The sequence below is a fragment of the Lactuca serriola genome, chromosome 5 (genome assembly GCF_051521515.1).
Source record: "Lactuca serriola cultivar US96UC23 chromosome 5, Lser_US96UC23_V15, whole genome shotgun sequence".
Taxonomy (NCBI): domain Eukaryota; kingdom Viridiplantae; phylum Streptophyta; class Magnoliopsida; order Asterales; family Asteraceae; genus Lactuca; species Lactuca serriola.
Window position 1 is genome coordinate 178,969,991 of NC_136412.1, and position 18,540 is coordinate 178,988,530.

The 18,540-nt window shown below is 33.7% G+C and overlaps 1 protein-coding gene across 1 annotated transcript; it reads right to left on the reverse strand.

Annotated features, from left to right (window-relative positions):
* Positions 1 to 15,063: 15,063 nt before the first annotated feature.
* LOC145049987 (F-box/FBD/LRR-repeat protein At3g52680-like) lies at positions 15,064 to 17,856 on the reverse strand. The gene is made up of 3 exons (XM_078998313.1): positions 17,260 to 17,856; positions 16,493 to 16,639; positions 15,064 to 15,189 (listed from the first exon to the last, which is right to left on the reverse strand). The coding sequence occupies exons 1-3, from the start codon at positions 17,854 to 17,856 to the stop codon at positions 15,064 to 15,066; spliced, it is 870 nt and encodes a 289-aa protein (XP_078854439.1).
* Between the last annotated feature and the right edge of the window lie 684 nt (positions 17,857 to 18,540).

Consider the following 18,540-nt stretch of genomic DNA (forward strand, 5'->3'; position numbering starts at 1 on the left):
GCTTCAACTCTTGTTGCCACCTCTCAATTGAAGGCATCTTTCGAGCTTTGACATTTTCGGGTGGGTCACGTATCATCTTAAACTATTTTGCTTTTGAATAAAAGGGGGACTTTATGCGTTACCTCCATACTTCTAAAACATGTTTTGTGTTCAGCTTGTCAATTGTCTAAAAGCCGACGTTTATCTTTTGATGTTAATGAACAAAGGGCTTCAAAACCGTTAGAGTAAATTCATAGTGACTTATGAGGCCCTTCACCAGTTACCTTAATTGAGGGTTACCGATATTATGTGTTTTTTGTAGATGATTTTTCTCGATTTGGTTAGTTTTACCCACTACGTACGAAATCTGACATTTATGATGTTTTATCTATTTTTATAAACCTTGTGCAAAACCTATTCATGAGGAAGATTAAATTATTTCAAAGTGATGGAGGAACAGAGCTTGTCAACCATCGTGTGCAAACCATTCTTGCTAATAATGGCACATTTCACAGGCTATCATGTTCATACACTCCCAACAAAATGGTCGTGTTGAACAAAAACATTGACATGTGGTTGGAATATATGTTATTCAATGGACATGTTCCAACTACATATTGGGTGGATGCATTGTCCTCAGCAATGTATATTATTAATCGGCTACCGACGCCTGTTTTACGAGGAAGTCCCCATTTAAGGTTCTTTTTCCCCGTCGTTCTTCTTATGGCAACTTCCGGGCCTTTGCTAATCAAGCCTACCCATATATATGTGATTATGTGCCACCTAAATTGGCACCGAGGAGTCTTCCTTGTATTTGTATGGGGTACTCCTCTCAACATAAGGGATATCATTTCCTTTATCCCATCACATCTCATGTCTACATCACCCGTCAAGCCCGATCTGATGAAATCTTGTTTTCATTTTCGAGTGAAAATAAAAATCAGATGCCTCCTTATTACCACAACATTCCTTTCCCAATGGACCAACCATGTTGTTATCTACACCGAAATTCCATGCCCCCACACCAATAACTCAACCAGATCCTTGTGATATTTGTTTAGATATAATGATGGAGTTCGTCCTTCTCAGCCCAATATTATTTCAACCCAATCGGATGGGCTCTCATCTCCTTTGTCTGACCCTCCTTCCCTAGTTGCATCCACTAGGACATCTACTAGCATCATGGGTGATCCTCCAAACACGATTGTCGAGTCCATAAGCCAAGTTAACCAGCCATCAGTTCCGGTAATTTGAACACATCTGATAATAACTTGTGCCAAATCTGATACCTTTAAACTTAAGCATTGGGCAAATCTACACATTATCACGAAAACCCCGTATTTACTTCATTGTTTACTTCCTGTGATCCCAAAGGATTCAGTTCTGCCATCAAAATATCATATTGGATGGATGATATGCAAAAAGAACTAGTTGGTCATTCTAATTACCATACATGGACTTTGGTTCCTCATCCGGCTGCCCATAATGTGGGTGGTTCCAAATGGCTTTTTCATACCAAGTATCTTTTTGATGGGTCCATTGAGTGTTACAAGGCTCATCTAGTAGCTCAAGGGTTTAGTTAAAATCCAAGGCTTGACTATTCTCATACGTTCAGTCTAGTTGTCAAGGCATCGACTATTCAAGTTGTTCTCTCATTGGCTGTCACACATAATTGGAAACTTCACCAACCTGATGTCAACAATCCATTTCTTCAAGGGCACTTAAATGAACTTGTGTACATGTCACTTAAACACATTGTACATACAGTAGTCATACTTCCATTGCTCACTTTAGAAGCACTCAATATAACATTCTACATGTCCATCTAACTTGTCTAGAGCTTCATAACCATCTATCATGGCTACTCTTTACTATCACTTGCTGCACAAGTTCTACTTATCTTCATACATAGAAATCCTATGTCTCATTCACATTTTTCGTAACCAAAATCTAAGCCTAGGAACAATGTACTTTGAATCCTAATTAAGTCTATATAAGTTATATGTAACACCCCAAATTTTTTAAAACTTTTGAAGGACATGGTTAACAAATCATTTGGGGGATTAACCCATATTTAACAAAAAACCAGTCCCACAAAAACAATTACAGATAAAACATTGGGTGTTACCATTAAGCATCATACAAACTATAGCAAGCAGATACAAATTATATAAATACGATTAATAAGGAACTTGACAATCTCCATTCCATTCAATATCTCTTAACTTCTAACTTTCATCCAACAACTTTTCTCTATAAGTGTAACCTAAGATGAATGACATCAGAAAGAGATACATAATACATTAATTTCTCATCAGATACATAGATTTATGATCCAAAACGTTTCAAATCATTTACATGAAAATCATATCATATCATATCATATCATATCATATCATATCATATCATATCATATCATATCATATCATATCATATCATATCATATCATATCATATCATTTGATCCCTTTCCAATTTAGGTGCCAAGATGAAAAGAACAAAATCAATCAATCAAGGTATCATGCTTCAAGTGCAATGGTGAAAAGAACAAAACCATTCCACTAAGGTATCATGATATATCAAGACATCTACTTCACGGAATGGAAGGTTCCATTTCAGTAGATTCCTCAAGTGTCTCTTATTAGGTATCATGGTCCGAACAGTTTTCATTGTGCCTTTTTTCCTTTGTTTTTTATCTTTCACATTCAAACATTATCAATACTCATATCATCATTTATATATAATACTACAAAGATATACTTTGAAAATACACTTTTCACATATCAAAATATTCATTCTTCCAAAACAATCTTTGTTTTCAAAACATTGTTGCTTTCAAGGAAGTCTTTCAAAATATTCTTTTCAAAGCTATTTGACACTTTCATTTCAAAACATTTCATACATCAAAGCATTGGTACTTTATTATCATAAAATCATTTTGCAATGTACCTAAAAGTGGGAAAATGCCAACACATGCTCACCTTAGTTATAAGAAGGTTATCTAGTCATCTTCTAGTTCATTTCCTTAGAGCAATACTCTCAAACACCACCTATATAACATATAGGTGAAGGTCAACAAAATGACTAAAATACCCTGGAGGGTCACGAAAATTATAAACTCTTATAAACATCATTTTTCAACCATTTGTAATTAATGCAGTTGTAATTATGTCAAACGGATGAGCTAAACTCAAGTTAGGAAAATGTGGCAACCTAATTCCTTCTAAAAAGGAAACACGGTCATTTATCTCTACGCCTTGAAAAAACACAGTCATGTTTTCAAGGCAGCACACATATAATCTCGATTTTTCTCAAAATAGCACTCTACTCTGCATAGTTCTTGAATGCCCTTGCAAATTTAATTTGTACCATTTGTATCGGTTCTCACACATAATTAGGAGATGTTTTATTATCTAAAAACTCCACTTATTTCATTAAGCGATCCTTTTACATGATAAACTCATAATGCTAAAAATTGTACAATCGGAAGGATTAAGAGCTTAACCATTGTGACTTATTACAAAGTCATTCAAAACATCCTTGGATGTTTTCAAGTGTTTAACATTACACAAGTCTCATGTCCGGTCCTTAATGGAGTTATGGAATGTCAAATTCCATTCGAACTATCCCATTTTGCCCTTTTGAGCACACACTCCATGGAATCCTCTAATAATCAATCAACACTTGATATTTTTGTTCCAAATCATTCTAATAGCACCCATTCATGGTTATGAACTTTATTTGCTCAATAAATATACCATAACAAATAAAATCCATTAGTGTCATCATATTTTTCCCAAAACCACCAAAAATCCATGATTATGCAACATTATATCATTATCGATGTGTTTGAGCATTCCAATTGGATTCATTATCATTAAACATCATCTAGGTCATTGAACCCATTCCATAATAGATTATATACAAAATACCCAAGTTAGATTTTTAGGGTTCATAGAAATTTTTACCCAAATCATCAAATCTATCAATGGGATGATATGATTCAGGTTAGAACCATGGAAACCACTCAAAGTAGGTTAGAAAACCAAACCCTAATAATCAATTGAAGCAAAAATTGAGATTCAAAATTTTCCCCAAACCTTGAGTTCGAAATTTAGAGGTAGAAGAGAAAAGATTATAGCTAGCAAGCTTTTGATTCCTCTTTCTTTTGCTTGGATGCTTAAATATTGTCTTGGATCAATCCTTAGATACAAAATAGAAGATAACCATGAGAGATCTCCTTAGCATCCTCTCCACATTTTTTATGTATGAAGGGAAATGGATGCATCTTATTTCCTTAGTATTTTCACATTCAGTTCCTCAAGTTTACTTGTTTTGGCCAAAACCCGCCAATAGAGGCGGAGGATCATTAGGGCCAAGAGGGGCTATGCCTCCTAGTTTTTTTTCTAAGAACTAGTTATAGCCTAGGAAATGTTACCCAAATTAAGCCCAAAAAAACGTTTGGGCTGCCCCCCTCTCCGAACCAAAGCCATTGAGGCATCGACATTTCTAACCCTCACTCAATCGCTCCATCATTCGTTGTTCGCTGGAAAACCTATGCACCTCAATACCTCCCAATCATCATTGACAGGCCACCTCTCACCTCTGCACCGGAATTAATCATGTATGTTTAGTGTTCTCTCAATTTCTATCTTCTCTCTTCTCCATCGGACCAACAACCTCATTCCCTCAGCCCCTCTGATTAAGTTTAACTGGTTTGTATCTTAAATTCTTGATAATGAATGTGATTATGCTTGCTATACTTAATTACTTGCTTTAAATAAATGATTAGCTTATTCTTGGACACACATTGTTAGTTAAATTGTTGGTTAATTTAACCCGTTTGCATGAAAATCCTAATCCTCAAAACCTCCACATTTGTATCGTTTTACTCTACACCTAAAAACAAAACTAACAACTTGAAACACTAAAACCATAACTTGTATACAAATCAAGCAAGATGCAATCTTTTAAACATGTATGTAAAAACTTTAAAGCCACGAGCAGCTAGAAATAGAAAAGAAATTAAAGAACAGAGAAATAAAGAAATTGTAGGTAGAAAGAGAAAAGAAAAGAAAGAATTGAGAATAGAAAAGAATGTGTGAGAGGAGATCGACAAAAAAAGGAAATCAAGTATGATTTAGGAATGGAGATTACAAAAGAAGAAAAAAGAGTTACAACATACTCTTGGCTTCATATTAGCTGGTCTCATTATTAGTTTTTTTTTTGACCAAATACTCTCCTATTTTCTTGTCTTCCCAATAAACAAATTGATAAAAAATTTTAGTAAGCAAAAGTGTTATTATTCTATAAAAATTAAAGAATTATAAAATGGAAGTTTAGATGATTTTTCTCGTATGTTGGTTTAAATAGAAAGATAAATTATTGAAAACAGTGATAATTCTTCTTCTTTGTATCTTTTATGTTTATTTGTTGAAAAAAAATTCTAGTTTCGGCCCCCCAGATTAATTGTTCAAGCTCCGCCCTAGCCCACCAAACCTGAATATTTATGATTTAACTTAAGTTTTAACATAATAAGTCATTCCTCATACATTTTATAAACTTGGTAGTCCCTTTCATTAATTGATTCAACTTTTTGGTCAAACACACTTTGCACTTTGCCAACTTGATACTTTTGGCCCTTTAACTTTTGAAATGTTATTATTTTCACTTCTGACTTTCTAAACTTCATATCAACTAATGACATGATTATTCCATAAAGTTATAATATTATATAAATCACCTTTTATTTATTTACCTTATTAACTTAATAATCTAGTCTTAAATTTAGATGTTACATTATATGCATATAATGTAATGTATGTCGTCATTTAATATATGTATGTTACCTTAGTAACTTAATAATCTAGTGTTTATTTATTTACCTTATTAACTTAATAATCTAATGTATGTTGCTATTTAGTATATATTAAAGGGAAAAGAAACAATGTACTTTGAATCCTCTTTAGCTTTTTATAAGCTCTATGTTAACAATGGGAACATACTTTCGAAGTATGTTGCCATCTAAATATACATGGTCTTTGTAGAACAAGGAAAATAAGAAATGTACTTTAAATCCTCTTTTAGTCATTATAAGTTTTATACATACAATGGCAACATACTTTTAAAGTCTGTTGTCATTTCCAAAAATATACATGGTATTTATGAAAAGGACATATATATATATATATATATATATATATATATATATATATATATATATATATATAATGATAAACCTAATGTCGTTATGAAATAATTGTAACACTTCCACCATTTCTAGTTTTGCATGTTTTCAATCTCCATCAAACCTAACATATAGGATATACTTGATTATTGGTATCCCTTTACATAGCTCTTAGAAGTTTACCCTTTATTTTTCCTTTCAAAAAACACTCATCTAAGCCTATCACTCTTCAAGTCCATTAATCCATCTTGTTTTTTAATGAAAGAAAGCAAACATAGAATCTATATGTAACACCCTAAAATTGTCAAACCCAACTTTTCATTTTTAAATCAAAGGAAACCATACCATTAAATTATAAATGTAACATCCACTTGTTTCGTTAACATAAATCAGATAATAAAATCTTAAGTGCGGAACATCTCACTATCATAATAGTAGATGCGATGCAATCATGAGGTGCCCTTCCTTTTGCTACTAGAAGAACTTAGAAACATTTGAAGTTAAAACCGTAAGCACAAATTTTTACTGATTTCCCCAAGATACCACATACATCATAAAATATCATGCATAACAATAATGGCTTATTTCAGCCAACGGCCTATTTCAGTCAAGTGGGCCCAGCCCAATGGTATATTTTTAACCAAGCATATCATGACATCTAATTCCCTACACAGTATAGTGAGAAGACTCACATAAATCCTAAAGTTGAATCCAGCTACTCGAATTCTCAAAATATCGGCAACATGTATCGCCTAAACCAATTATAAGCTAAATCTTAGTCTATAGCTTCAAACCTCCATGTTTGACCCAAAACTCAAACGGTTCAAAAAAGTTAATGATCAAAGTCAAAGTCAACGGTCAAACGGACAATCACGTCGTGAACCTTGACTAGTCGCGCCGTGATCCACTAAACGAAAAATAGTCTGGATCACTCTTAAAATTACGTCGTGACCACAACAAATCGTGCTGTTAAAATTGGCATAACAACCACCTTTTCCTTAAGATCTTAATCCTGCAACACCTAAACTCTAACCTTCCACAACCTACTTAATCCTTGTCTTAATGGATAAAGTTCCAAACTTTATCCATTTGAATGCCCTTAATATATAGATCTACTAGTCTAGGTCAAAAAGGGACCAACATTGAACCCATGACATTGAATGGAATCAAATGCAAGATACTAATACATCTAATCTATTACAAAAGGTCCATAAGACCCCAAGATAAAACCTTTAGGCCTAGAGCCTTCCAAACTCCACCCTTATCAACTAGAAAGGACCAAAACAAAGCTAAGAACCTAGATCTACCATGAATGAAGCATAGAGCATAGGACTTGAATACTTACAGAGGTCCCGAATATGTTGAGGATGTTGGATATAAGCTGAGACAAAACATCTTTACACCAAGAGAGACTTTCTTCACCTTCAAGCTTCACCAAAAGAGGTCCGAACACACAAAAGTCGTGTATGGAGGCTAGGGTTATGATAAGGGATGTTTGGAGAAGATAGAGGCTAGCAAATGACCTAATTTTTGGAGATAAAGCATTTAAATACATGATAAAACCCAAATTTCATGGGCTTGGGCTGCACAGACTTCGCGTCGTGATAACCTTCATGTCGCGCCGCGAAAATCCTGATCCAACAAGGTGCAAAACCAACTTAAGCCAAACTGCTTTTCAACGAAAAACTAAAACCTAGACCAAAGTCTTATACTTATAACCCAAAATTCTCATTCCCTTAAGGTCCAACCCTTGTCCTTTAAAAGTCGAGACCTTCTCTTGACTAAATTAAAGCACACCATTCTGAAATAAGAAACGTCCCGAAGTCGGATGTTACGCAATGGAAGAAATGTGTTTTCCATCAAGGTCAATGTTTACACCTCCATGTCATGCTCCGTGACTTATTTATCAACTTGGTGGGGTAGGGGGTGAGGGCTTCCTCCTAACATCCGGTTAAGTGGTCATGTATGAAAAAATAATAGAAGTCTTGTTAACAATATTATCAAGGAAGATCTGATAATGCTCTCCGATGCTACAGTTATAACGTCGGATCATATAACTAGAATTGTTGGAATATTAATTATTATATAGAATGTTGCTTACCTTTGTACCGGGGTAAATGAGGTATTTAAACGACCAAAGGGGACCCTTAGTTGTTTCTCTTACCCCTGATGCTAGCATTTCCTTTTGGGAATAAGGGTAGTATACTTATAATACTATAGAATAATTCCCTGATTTCCATGATGCCGCTATATTATTAGGAAAATATATTTTATTGGGGCATGCTTGACCGGGCTTCTTTTTAAGCAAATTATAGATATCCTGTCTAAAAGTTTTGGCTTGGTTACTGTGGTATTATAGATTGGGTGAATTTCCTATATGTCTACCCGAGCATTGTGTATGGGTTAACACCCTACACTATATAGCCCCCCCAGCTTAATTGATGAAGGTCGGTTTCTACGGGGCTTCAATAATTAGGTTTAAATGGCATGGTTTTAGGATCAACTGAAACCTCGGTCGTGATGTATATGCGTTTAAACTGGAATGTGCACGCATGGGTGATTAATTGGTGCCAGTTTTCCAGGGAAGATCGATTCCCGCCATTTTATTTCATATTGAATAACCATCCCATACACCCTGTTCCCGAGTTGCAATTAACGAGGGAAATTGAGAGAAAAGGATGGATTTGGAGAGAAAGAAGGATTCGATGGTGTTCCCGAGTTTATTTTTTGGACTGATTTGGGACGAAAGGAAAGGAAATCGGAGGTATCTTTCCTCTCCTAATCTTCCTCCCAAATTGGAGAGATTTGGAGAGAAAGAATCATTGACAAGCAAAAAATCTCGGTGATTCCCAAATTGCCCTTGAACCCTATATAATCACGTCAACAACAAAACACAGAAAAAAAAATCGCTGCTTCCTTCTTCACGCTCTGTTGGTTGTTCTCTCTTTTAGCAAAACATCAGGTTTCATTCTGTTCTTCGCTTTCTTCTGTATGATCGTTGTATAAATAATCACGTGAAAAAAATAATTAAAGAAAAATAGTTTAGGCATAGTTTTGTTTTCAAAAGAATGCATGGTATATATTTGAAATTATGGAAAAAAGGTGACAAGGGTATAGCTGTCCACTTTTAGTTTTCCTTTCTTTTCCTTCCAACTCAAGAACACAAAGAAAAATAATTTTCCTTTCCTTTCTCTCGAACTCAGGAACATAAAAATACACTTTACTTTCTCTTTTTTTCTTTTCTTTTCTCTCCACATTTCTCTTCTTTTCTTTTCTTTCCTTTAAATGGAACTCGGGAACAGGGTGATATATTTTCACTTCTTTTTTTACCTTTTCTCTCTACAACTAATTTTCTCCTTAGAAGATGATGACTAGTTTTCCATGCCCGTTATTCACTCCATTTCCTCATCCCACTTTGTGAAGATCATCAAGAAGTATCATCTAGTGAAAGAGGATCGTGCAAAGATTCCGTCTCCAAATTCTATTGTGGACCATCCTCCATCGGGTAAGATAGGGATTTATGTCTACTGTTTTAAGGGCGGTTTGTGAGTGTAGCGAACGGTATTTTTTGGAGAAGTTATCTAAGCCTACCGTACTCATATGTGGCAGTTTAAACCTAATTCCATTTCAAAGATCATATATTTGGAGTTGCTTTGTCATGCAGCCCTGGTAGTGTTTGTTGACTATTAATTTATTCTGATGTTACTTCTGCATTTATAGGAGTGGTGCTTGGTTCTATTTTCATTCTCGATCGAGGAAAAAGCTTCATGCGGTATTCCTGATTCCATCATCAAGGGATGGAAGAAACAAGTTTATTGGGTTGAATGCCTCTTGTTTTCCTTTTAGCAATACGTTTTGTGCCCTAGGAACAAATAATGATGATAAGGTTGACAGGAGGCATAACCTTGCTAAGGATATGTCCAATATTTCTCTACTAAGTGTTTCGAGTAAGAGATTCCCCGAGATGGTATTGGATCCAGCTGGTTCCATATTGGCTCTATCATAGCCTCAAATAAAGGGGAGACTTTTGAATTTTTTTTTTTTCCTATAAATAGGGCTTTGTTTTATGTTTCTTTTTTCTTAAGTGATTAATATGAGAAGTCGCAGACTTTTGAATTTTTTTTTTTCCTATTCTTGTTCCTAATACCATGCGGCCGCTATACCCTAATCCTCAGGTTTGGGACCTGCATCCTATCATATTAATATATTATTAATAGATACATATTTTTACCTAGCAAAAAGTATATCAATTAAAAGTGTGTTTATATGAAAAAAATGTAGTTATACTTCTACAAACATAGAAGTACATATTTATACTTTCTATACATCTAAAAACGTAAAAATACATATTTATGTTTTGGTAGAAATATAAATACTTGTTTATACTTCTAAAAAAACATAAAGATACAATATTTATGCTTCTAGAAATGTATCTATACTTCTAAGAACATAAAAATACATATTTATATTTCTAATAAGCATAAATACATAAAAATACATATTTAGAAGCATAAATACGTATTTTTAAGTATTTTAGAAATATAAATATATATATATATATATATTTATATTTTTTAGAAGTAAAAATACGTATATGTCAACCTCTTTTAGAAGTATAAATATGTATTTTTATGTTTTTAGAAGTATAGAAGTATAAATATGTATTTTTGCGTTTTTAGGAGTATAGAAGTATAAATATGTATTTATATATAAAAATACATATTTATGCTCCTAAAAATCATATTTATACGATGTTTAGTTAACCTTTTTTCCGTATATAAATACATTTTTTCTGCATCGAAAAAACATCCACATAAGACCAAGAAATCGAGTTACCCCATCACCACATGATAGATAGGTAAGGTAACATTAGTTTTTGAGAAGAGTTGTCAATTTGAACAGTTACCTTCATAGTCTCTAATGAGAGTAAGTGGCTTTGTTATCCCAACTGAAAACCATGCCCAACAACACTACAAGAATAAGCATCTATCGGGACGACATTTGTCGTCGCTATTGGCTACCTATAGGGACGACATGTCGTTGCCATAGAGTTGACGATTTTTTTTTACTTTTGAGGCTACAACGACGACTTCTCATCTCAGTTTGTTAAGCGGGAAAGGATGTGGATTTAGCGCGCCCTTCACGGAAATAAAGCTCGGACGTGGATAACTATAGGGACGACTTGTCGTCCCCATAGCTTTCTATGCCCAACATTAGGAGAGCATCCCCCTTCGTTTCATTCATGCACGCTCAATCATCAGTCTCTCTCTCTCTCTCTCTCTCTCTCTCTCTCTCTCTCTCTCTCTCTCTCTCTCGTGATTGATCGATCGATCGACAATTCACCCTTGGCGACTTCCTCACCTCCCACTCCCGACAAATCTTCTTACTAACTCTCGATCCTCATGTTAGTTGTTGAAGATCACCGACTATTAGCTTCAACGCCGACAATTCTAACTACCGGCTTCATTTTCACCTCCTGTTACAAATTCTAAAGAATACAAGCCCCACTTCGGCGACCTAGGTTAGTGTTCAATTATTAGGAGCCTCTTCATTTCATCCTCTACAAATCAGGCTTTCAGACTTGGGAGTACAAGTATTCTCCATTCATTTCAGACATTTGTAATGACTCTATAAACGTGGAACAGTTGTGAATTTACATTTAATTCAAATGAAGAGTACACCTTTTGATTTTATGTTTTTTTTACAGGTACTCTGATTTATAGTCAATGAAGTGGATTTGGATGGAAATGTTGTTCATTTCACTTCCTTAGATGCACCAATGGAGGTCTGTTACCATTTATTATCATCTAATTCACGATCATTTCCATTCATCCTTACATCTGAGTTTAACGATCTACATCTTTTTGATGCTGTCAATTTTTTCGATTCAGACAGCAGAGGAATATGAATCAAAGACTACAAATCAACCAAATGGTAACCATTGTAGTGAAATTGTATCGTTTAGAGCCCTAGTTGGTGACTAGTTGGTGACTCTGATGCCAACTCCCTGAAGGAGTTTATAGATAAGATAAAATCAAATGATGAAGATGGAGTTATAGTTACCAATACCTCCATTGTTCTTTCTCCAAGTTCTGATAAAGTTCATCGAACAGTAGGAATCTCTTTTCTCAATGTTTCTTTTCATCAAGTATAGCTAATCAATAGTATTTGTATGTGTAATTTACTAATAATTTTCTCCCTTTAGGCAGTTCATAATTTTTTTTAAAGAGAAACTCAAGTTCTTGGTTACAGACACATTAGATGGACCTGAATCCTCATCAAAATGCATACATGTGAGATTGAATTCAGGGGGGATAATGAAAGAGGCAGAGGTAATAAGAAGAGGAAAGAAAGAGATGAGACTCCTTATGACAGTAGAGGTTCAGATCATTGGCCTGAGCATCTTGGAAAGTTCCTCAGGTAGTGTCGATTATAGCAACATACTTTCATATATTTGTTTATTATAGCATCCTATTTCCTTTCATTAATGACAATGTTTTACTTTTGAAGCTTTATATTCTTTATTAATGACAATGTTTTCAAATATTCATCTACAGATTTCATCTTTGTAAGGAAAACAAGGATACACAAGAGGCATTAGGGGTGATTGGAAAGATGCTTGGCATTCAGGTTATTGTGCTTACACATCATTTTGAGTAATTCAATCGAATTGGTATTTTTTTTAAGGAGATTAAATGTGCTTTTATGCAATAATATTTCACATTCTTCCCAATTTATACAACAAAGTGACTTTTTATATGAAATATACAATGACATTTCTTTTAAGACCCAAAGATGCAATATTTTACCTGATTATTAATTTTACTTTCTAATATGGTAAGAATTTGTCTATAAACCACTAAAATCTCATTTTCACCCTTGTGTAAACTATAAAACTTTATGGTGTCATGCAGGTTGATACGTACTTGTGTTTGGTTGATAATAAGGCTGCACAGAAATCTCTGTCAGCAGAATTACTGGCTGTTGCAGTTGTGAAACACTTGGAAACTGTCGCAGGGGTAAACCTATCATTTTATATAATTGTGGAATAGCTTAAACATTGCAAGTGTATATATTGACTCAGATTGTGTTTATATGTGCAGACTGAAATAACTTCCATTAAGGAAGAGTTGCTTCACAAATTTGTGCTTAATGATGATGTATGTCCTACGGAATATGGGTTGGCTAATATCTTACAAAATAAGGGTCGCTTCAAAGATGATGTAAACCAAATCCTCTTGAATATTTTTTTGTTTTTTTTTTATTTTTTTAAACCTTTTTACATATGATGTGTTGATTTTTGTAGGTAGCTCCACTCTTTTCACTTGATGATGATACCACTAAAGCAGATTCAGAAACGACTTTTGATATGGACCTCTGGAGTGTTGATCAATTGTTAGACTCGGTAAGACTATTTAGTTATTCTAGTTTATAAGAACGATTATGATTATAATTATTTATTTAAATCTAGTGTAGGTGAGTGAATCTGCACAACAAGTCGGTAGAATGTTAATATGCAATGTACCCAATATGTCTTTCTTGAAAATGACAAATCACTGTGAGAAGCAAACAAAAATGTCCACTATGATGAGCATGAACGAGAGGCAAAACAATGGTGACACAAACAATCAAACGGTATATATATATATATATATATATATATATATATATATATATATATATATTGGTTTGATATGCCGCTATTTTTTTAATATTTATATAGCAAGCTGGCGATGGTTTGAATGAACACAATCTTTTAACATGTGAATATGTTTGATTTTGTAATTTGTATTTAGTTATGTCAATGATGGTCTTCTTCTTGGTCAGCTCCATGGAAATCGATTCACAATCACACTAAGGTTTGATAAGGCTGCATTTGTTAGATGTGTATTTTCAATGATGAGGGCATATATGTCTTTTGCATCTTTGTAGGGGGTGGTTATAGATTCTGAGGATACTGTAAAAGCAGCAGCATATGCTTTAGGAAAACATGGGTTCATAAACTACTTTGGTATGCAGGTAATACGGTGTCACTCAGATGAATTAATTTATTTAAAAAAAGAAATGAAAATGATTAATATATGGATTCTGAAACAAAGATTTGTGAGTGGTGCTAAATTACTTAAAGCAGAATGGAAAGAAGCAGTGAGCATGATTCTTGATCAAGGATGGTGATATTCTTTTAGTTTCTTATATCATCATTTAAATTTATTTTTATAAATTGAGACAAAAATGTCATATGATTATTTGTTTTCTTTAATATAAGTTTTTGAGTACATTATATTTGTAATAATATAAAATTTATTAATTATATTTGTAATAATGTAGTGTTTTGAGATTGTATCCAATATTAATGTGTTGCAATTAAATTTATCATTTTATATATTTTGTAAATTTACTATTTTAGGAATTTTGTGATGTGAAAACTAGAAAATTATAGAGAAAAAAGAGGGGCATACCTATAGAGGCGACATGTCATTTCTATAGGTGGATCTATAGAGACGACATGTTGTCTCTACAGGTGCATCTACTACATCGACATATTGTTGCTAAAGGCTATGGAGAGTCGGCTGCATCTCTATCTATGGAGACGACATGTTGTGTTTATAGATGAAGCTATAGAGACGACATGTCGTCTCTATAGCTTCATCTATGGAGACCAACTACGTATAGCGACGAACCAAAACAGGACGACATGTCGTCTCTAAAGGATACCTATTGCGACGATATTTATAGCGACGACCAAAAAGATCTATTGCGACGGGGCTATGAGGACGAGAGCTGTAGGGACGACATGTTGTCCCGGCCACCTATAGTGACGAATTTTTTAACCTATAGAGACGACATTTGTCGTCTCTATAGGTACCGTTTCTTGTAGTGCTGCAACATCAATCTATGCTAGTCTACAACTAGTTTCGGCTTTTCTCCATTGAATTCAAAACACTCCATCCTTTTCACATTAGGACTCATGATTCTTCTTGCATCTCCTTCATGCAACTTCCACTCTTCCGACCCATCAAATACCTAGATCATATGAAACAAAAGCATAAGTTTTTCATGTTGAGGTGTGAAAATCTAAGCTAACATCTTGAATTCTTGAAAAACTTATTTGTTGACTCAATTGCTTTTTCATATAATAGGATAATGTATACGTCCGATGAATCAAATCATTTTAATTAGGATGGATGAGACATATAATTGAGTCGTGTCAAACTGATATTTTTAGAGTAGGGTCAAAATTAGGGGTGGAATTGGTACAATACCAATTCATTTTTCTCTAAACCGTGTACCGTACCAACTATAATTGGTATAAAAAAATTTCTACCGGTACCATACCAAGTATACTTGGTACCAATTTATTTGGCTACCAACATGTTTGGTTGATACAAATTGGTAATGGTATATACCAACTTCTTTTAATTTTCTATTGTAACATTTAGAAATAAGCAAATACATCGAGATTTTGATGTCTAGTATAGAAATTAGTTACGTAGTTCTTTTTGTTTACAAAAGAATTCTACTAAAATAAAGACATCGAAATTTTAATGTTTAGTATAGAAATTAGTTACGTAGTTCTTTTTGTTTACAAAAGAATTATACTAAAGTAACGTTAAAGTAACGTTTTAATTTTGTGCTTTAACGTGGTAATAACTATCGACTAATACAATAAAATGACTAATATAATGTTATTAAAACTATAAACACTAAACACAATTAATAGTTGAAATATACGATTTCATTTATATATATATATATATATATATATATATATATATATATATATATATAATAAATTGGTTGGTATAGTATTATCATGGTATTCAAATTTTTGTATCATTACCGTACTAACATTGATCAATTGGTACGGTACTACCAACCAAATATATTGGCTACCAAGTTTATTGGTTCGATTGGTAACATGTTGGTTGGTTTTCCATGATACAATTTTGCCAGCCCTAGTCAAAAAGGGTCATGGTGGATTCGGTGGACCCACCAAAACTTTTTTTTTATTTGTTTTAATATGCTTACAAAAAAAAAATAGAATAATAATCTAGTTTTTTTTAATAAAACGATTTAGAAGGGTATAAGCATCTGAGTACTTAAGGCAACTTAGATCCATTCCATACGTTCATTTTGAGTAACTATTGTCAATTTTACTCATTTTAAACCATCTAACCAACACATTTATATGTTTAAAACGCCAAAATTTCAGCATCTAAGTGAGCAATTTAATACGCATGACACCAGGGAAAGTGTGAAAGTGAGCCACTGTGCTTCAAGAATGCAATACATAGAAAATTAAAAATATCATTTGATACGAGAATACCTCTATTATGGTTAATTTCAGAGACTCCAGTTTGGGACAATATTTGAGAATTCGGGTGAATTCATCAATGGTGAAAGCATCCATAGTTGTTTTAAGCACCAAAGTCTTCAGATTAGGTAGAGCCAGATCACATGCACCATCAATGCACTATAATAATGACAGCAAGTAGAGTTGTTATTCACGCTAACAAATAGGCATCTGGTACTCTATTGATAAAGATGTCATGAAAACCAATGATACTTTCAGGCATCTCCAAGTATCCTACTCTTTTCTAGATACTTAAATAGGGAATATATATATATATATATATATATATATATATATATATATATATATATATATATATATATATATATATATATATATATATAGTTTACATCGCCAAGTTTGGGAAGAAAAAATGTAGATTGAGAAACCTATATAGACTATCATGAGCCATGCACTCCATTTGTCCTTCGGTCTTTCTGCATTATGTAAAAAAGAAACACCCATATAGTTTATTCATCAAATTAAGCTATGTTTTCACCAAGTAAGAGAAGAAACAACACAATGTTCTAATCCTTTTTTGTAATAAAGCGATCTGTTCATATATATCTTCAGTTCTTCACTAACGTAAATTGGATGCTTAAGAAGGCTCACGTTGAACAATTGGTGTCAAATGGAACTTCACTTTTTGCAGTCTTGTCTGATTTATGGTAATGACCCGTACAAATTATACACTGCACAACAGAAATGAACAATCATGGATGAAGAGAATAAGAATCTACCTCGGACAAGAAAAAAAGGTTCATCCACAAAGGTTTGACAGAAGAATTTCCATGAAATACTACAGATTCAGTTTTTTTCTGAAATGTAGGCTCGTAGACAAATTTCTTCAAGGAGTCTAAACGGTAAAAGAAAACATTACAAGTAATATAATCTTTTAAATCCAAAACCTCCAGTTTTGGCCAAGGAATTCTAATATTATGCGCATCTTCCGAGTTAATAATACTCAGTCTCTTGAGCTTCGGACATGAAATAAAAAGATGATCAAGTTTCGACGACTCGCACTCAATCAAACTCAGATCCTCAAGCAAGGGGCAGCTTTCAAGAAACCCTTTTACCAAATCGGTGTCTCCCAATAACTCAACATAGGTCAAAACAAGAACCCTAAGTGCTGGAAACCCCATGAACTTGGGTAAACTTAGACCAGGTTTTAAATCCAGCGCTGATATCTTCAACATTAATACCTCCAAGGACCCACAAGTCACCAGACAAAGCGGCAACTTGATAGCTTGAGGCATCTCCTCAGGGATAAAGTACAAGTTAAGCTGCTTGATGTTTCTCATAACTGTCATATGCATCCACCGTCCGATTGTTGACATATTGTAGTAATAATAACAACACAAACGAAAACTATCCAAATCGACACATTTGTTTGCTAAAACACAATACACGAACTCTTTGAATTTGTTTTTATTGAAATTTTCTCCGTGCCATACGTCCATGTTCAGAGAGGGAATTGCAGTCCACATATACCTCCATCGTCTGGACAAAATGCTGCTTCAGATTGCTTCTGTTGTGGATGGAAGACGTGAAAGAATCATAAGAAGAATAGCATCCGACATGTTACTGATCCAATTGACACCATCTTCGCGTTTTGATGCCGTTGGTCGCTTCCATTTCTTCATGCCCCTTCTTGGTGATCGGAATAAGTTCAATTCAATTGATATCTCCCTTTTGTCGCACGTAGGTGAAAGGGGTAGGTTTTACATCAAAATACATATGTTGTGTAGAATGTTCAAAAATATATTGAGTACTTTGCACATTTGGTCTTTAACTTTTTTTTATAAATTGAACGGTTTTTAAATTTTGGTTTGGTTGCATCTTGTTCCCTTTGAAACATAAAAATACTATTTTGCATTTATTATTCTTTTTCTTAATATTTATTATGAATATATACACTAAAGTCTCAATATTTTCATCAATTTGACAAGAAAGTTTTAAACTTCATTTTTTCGACAATAAAGTCCTAATTACCGGCAATTTTTGATACATTTACCCTTTTT

What these genes read in the sequence shown, in the direction of transcription:
- LOC145049987 (XM_078998313.1), bottom strand. Translation starts at nt 17,856, where the DNA reads ATGTCAACAATCGGACGGTGGATGCATATGACAGTTATGAGAAACATC. An exon ending in ACCTTTTTTTCTTGTCCGAG is followed by an intron (nt 16,640 to 17,259) that starts GTAGATTCTTAT and finishes TCATTATTATAG; the next exon opens with TGCATTGATGGTGCATGTGA. An exon ending in TGAAATTAACCATAATAGAG is followed by an intron (nt 15,190 to 16,492) that starts GTATTCTCGTAT and finishes CATATGATCTAG; the next exon opens with GTATTTGATGGGTCGGAAGA.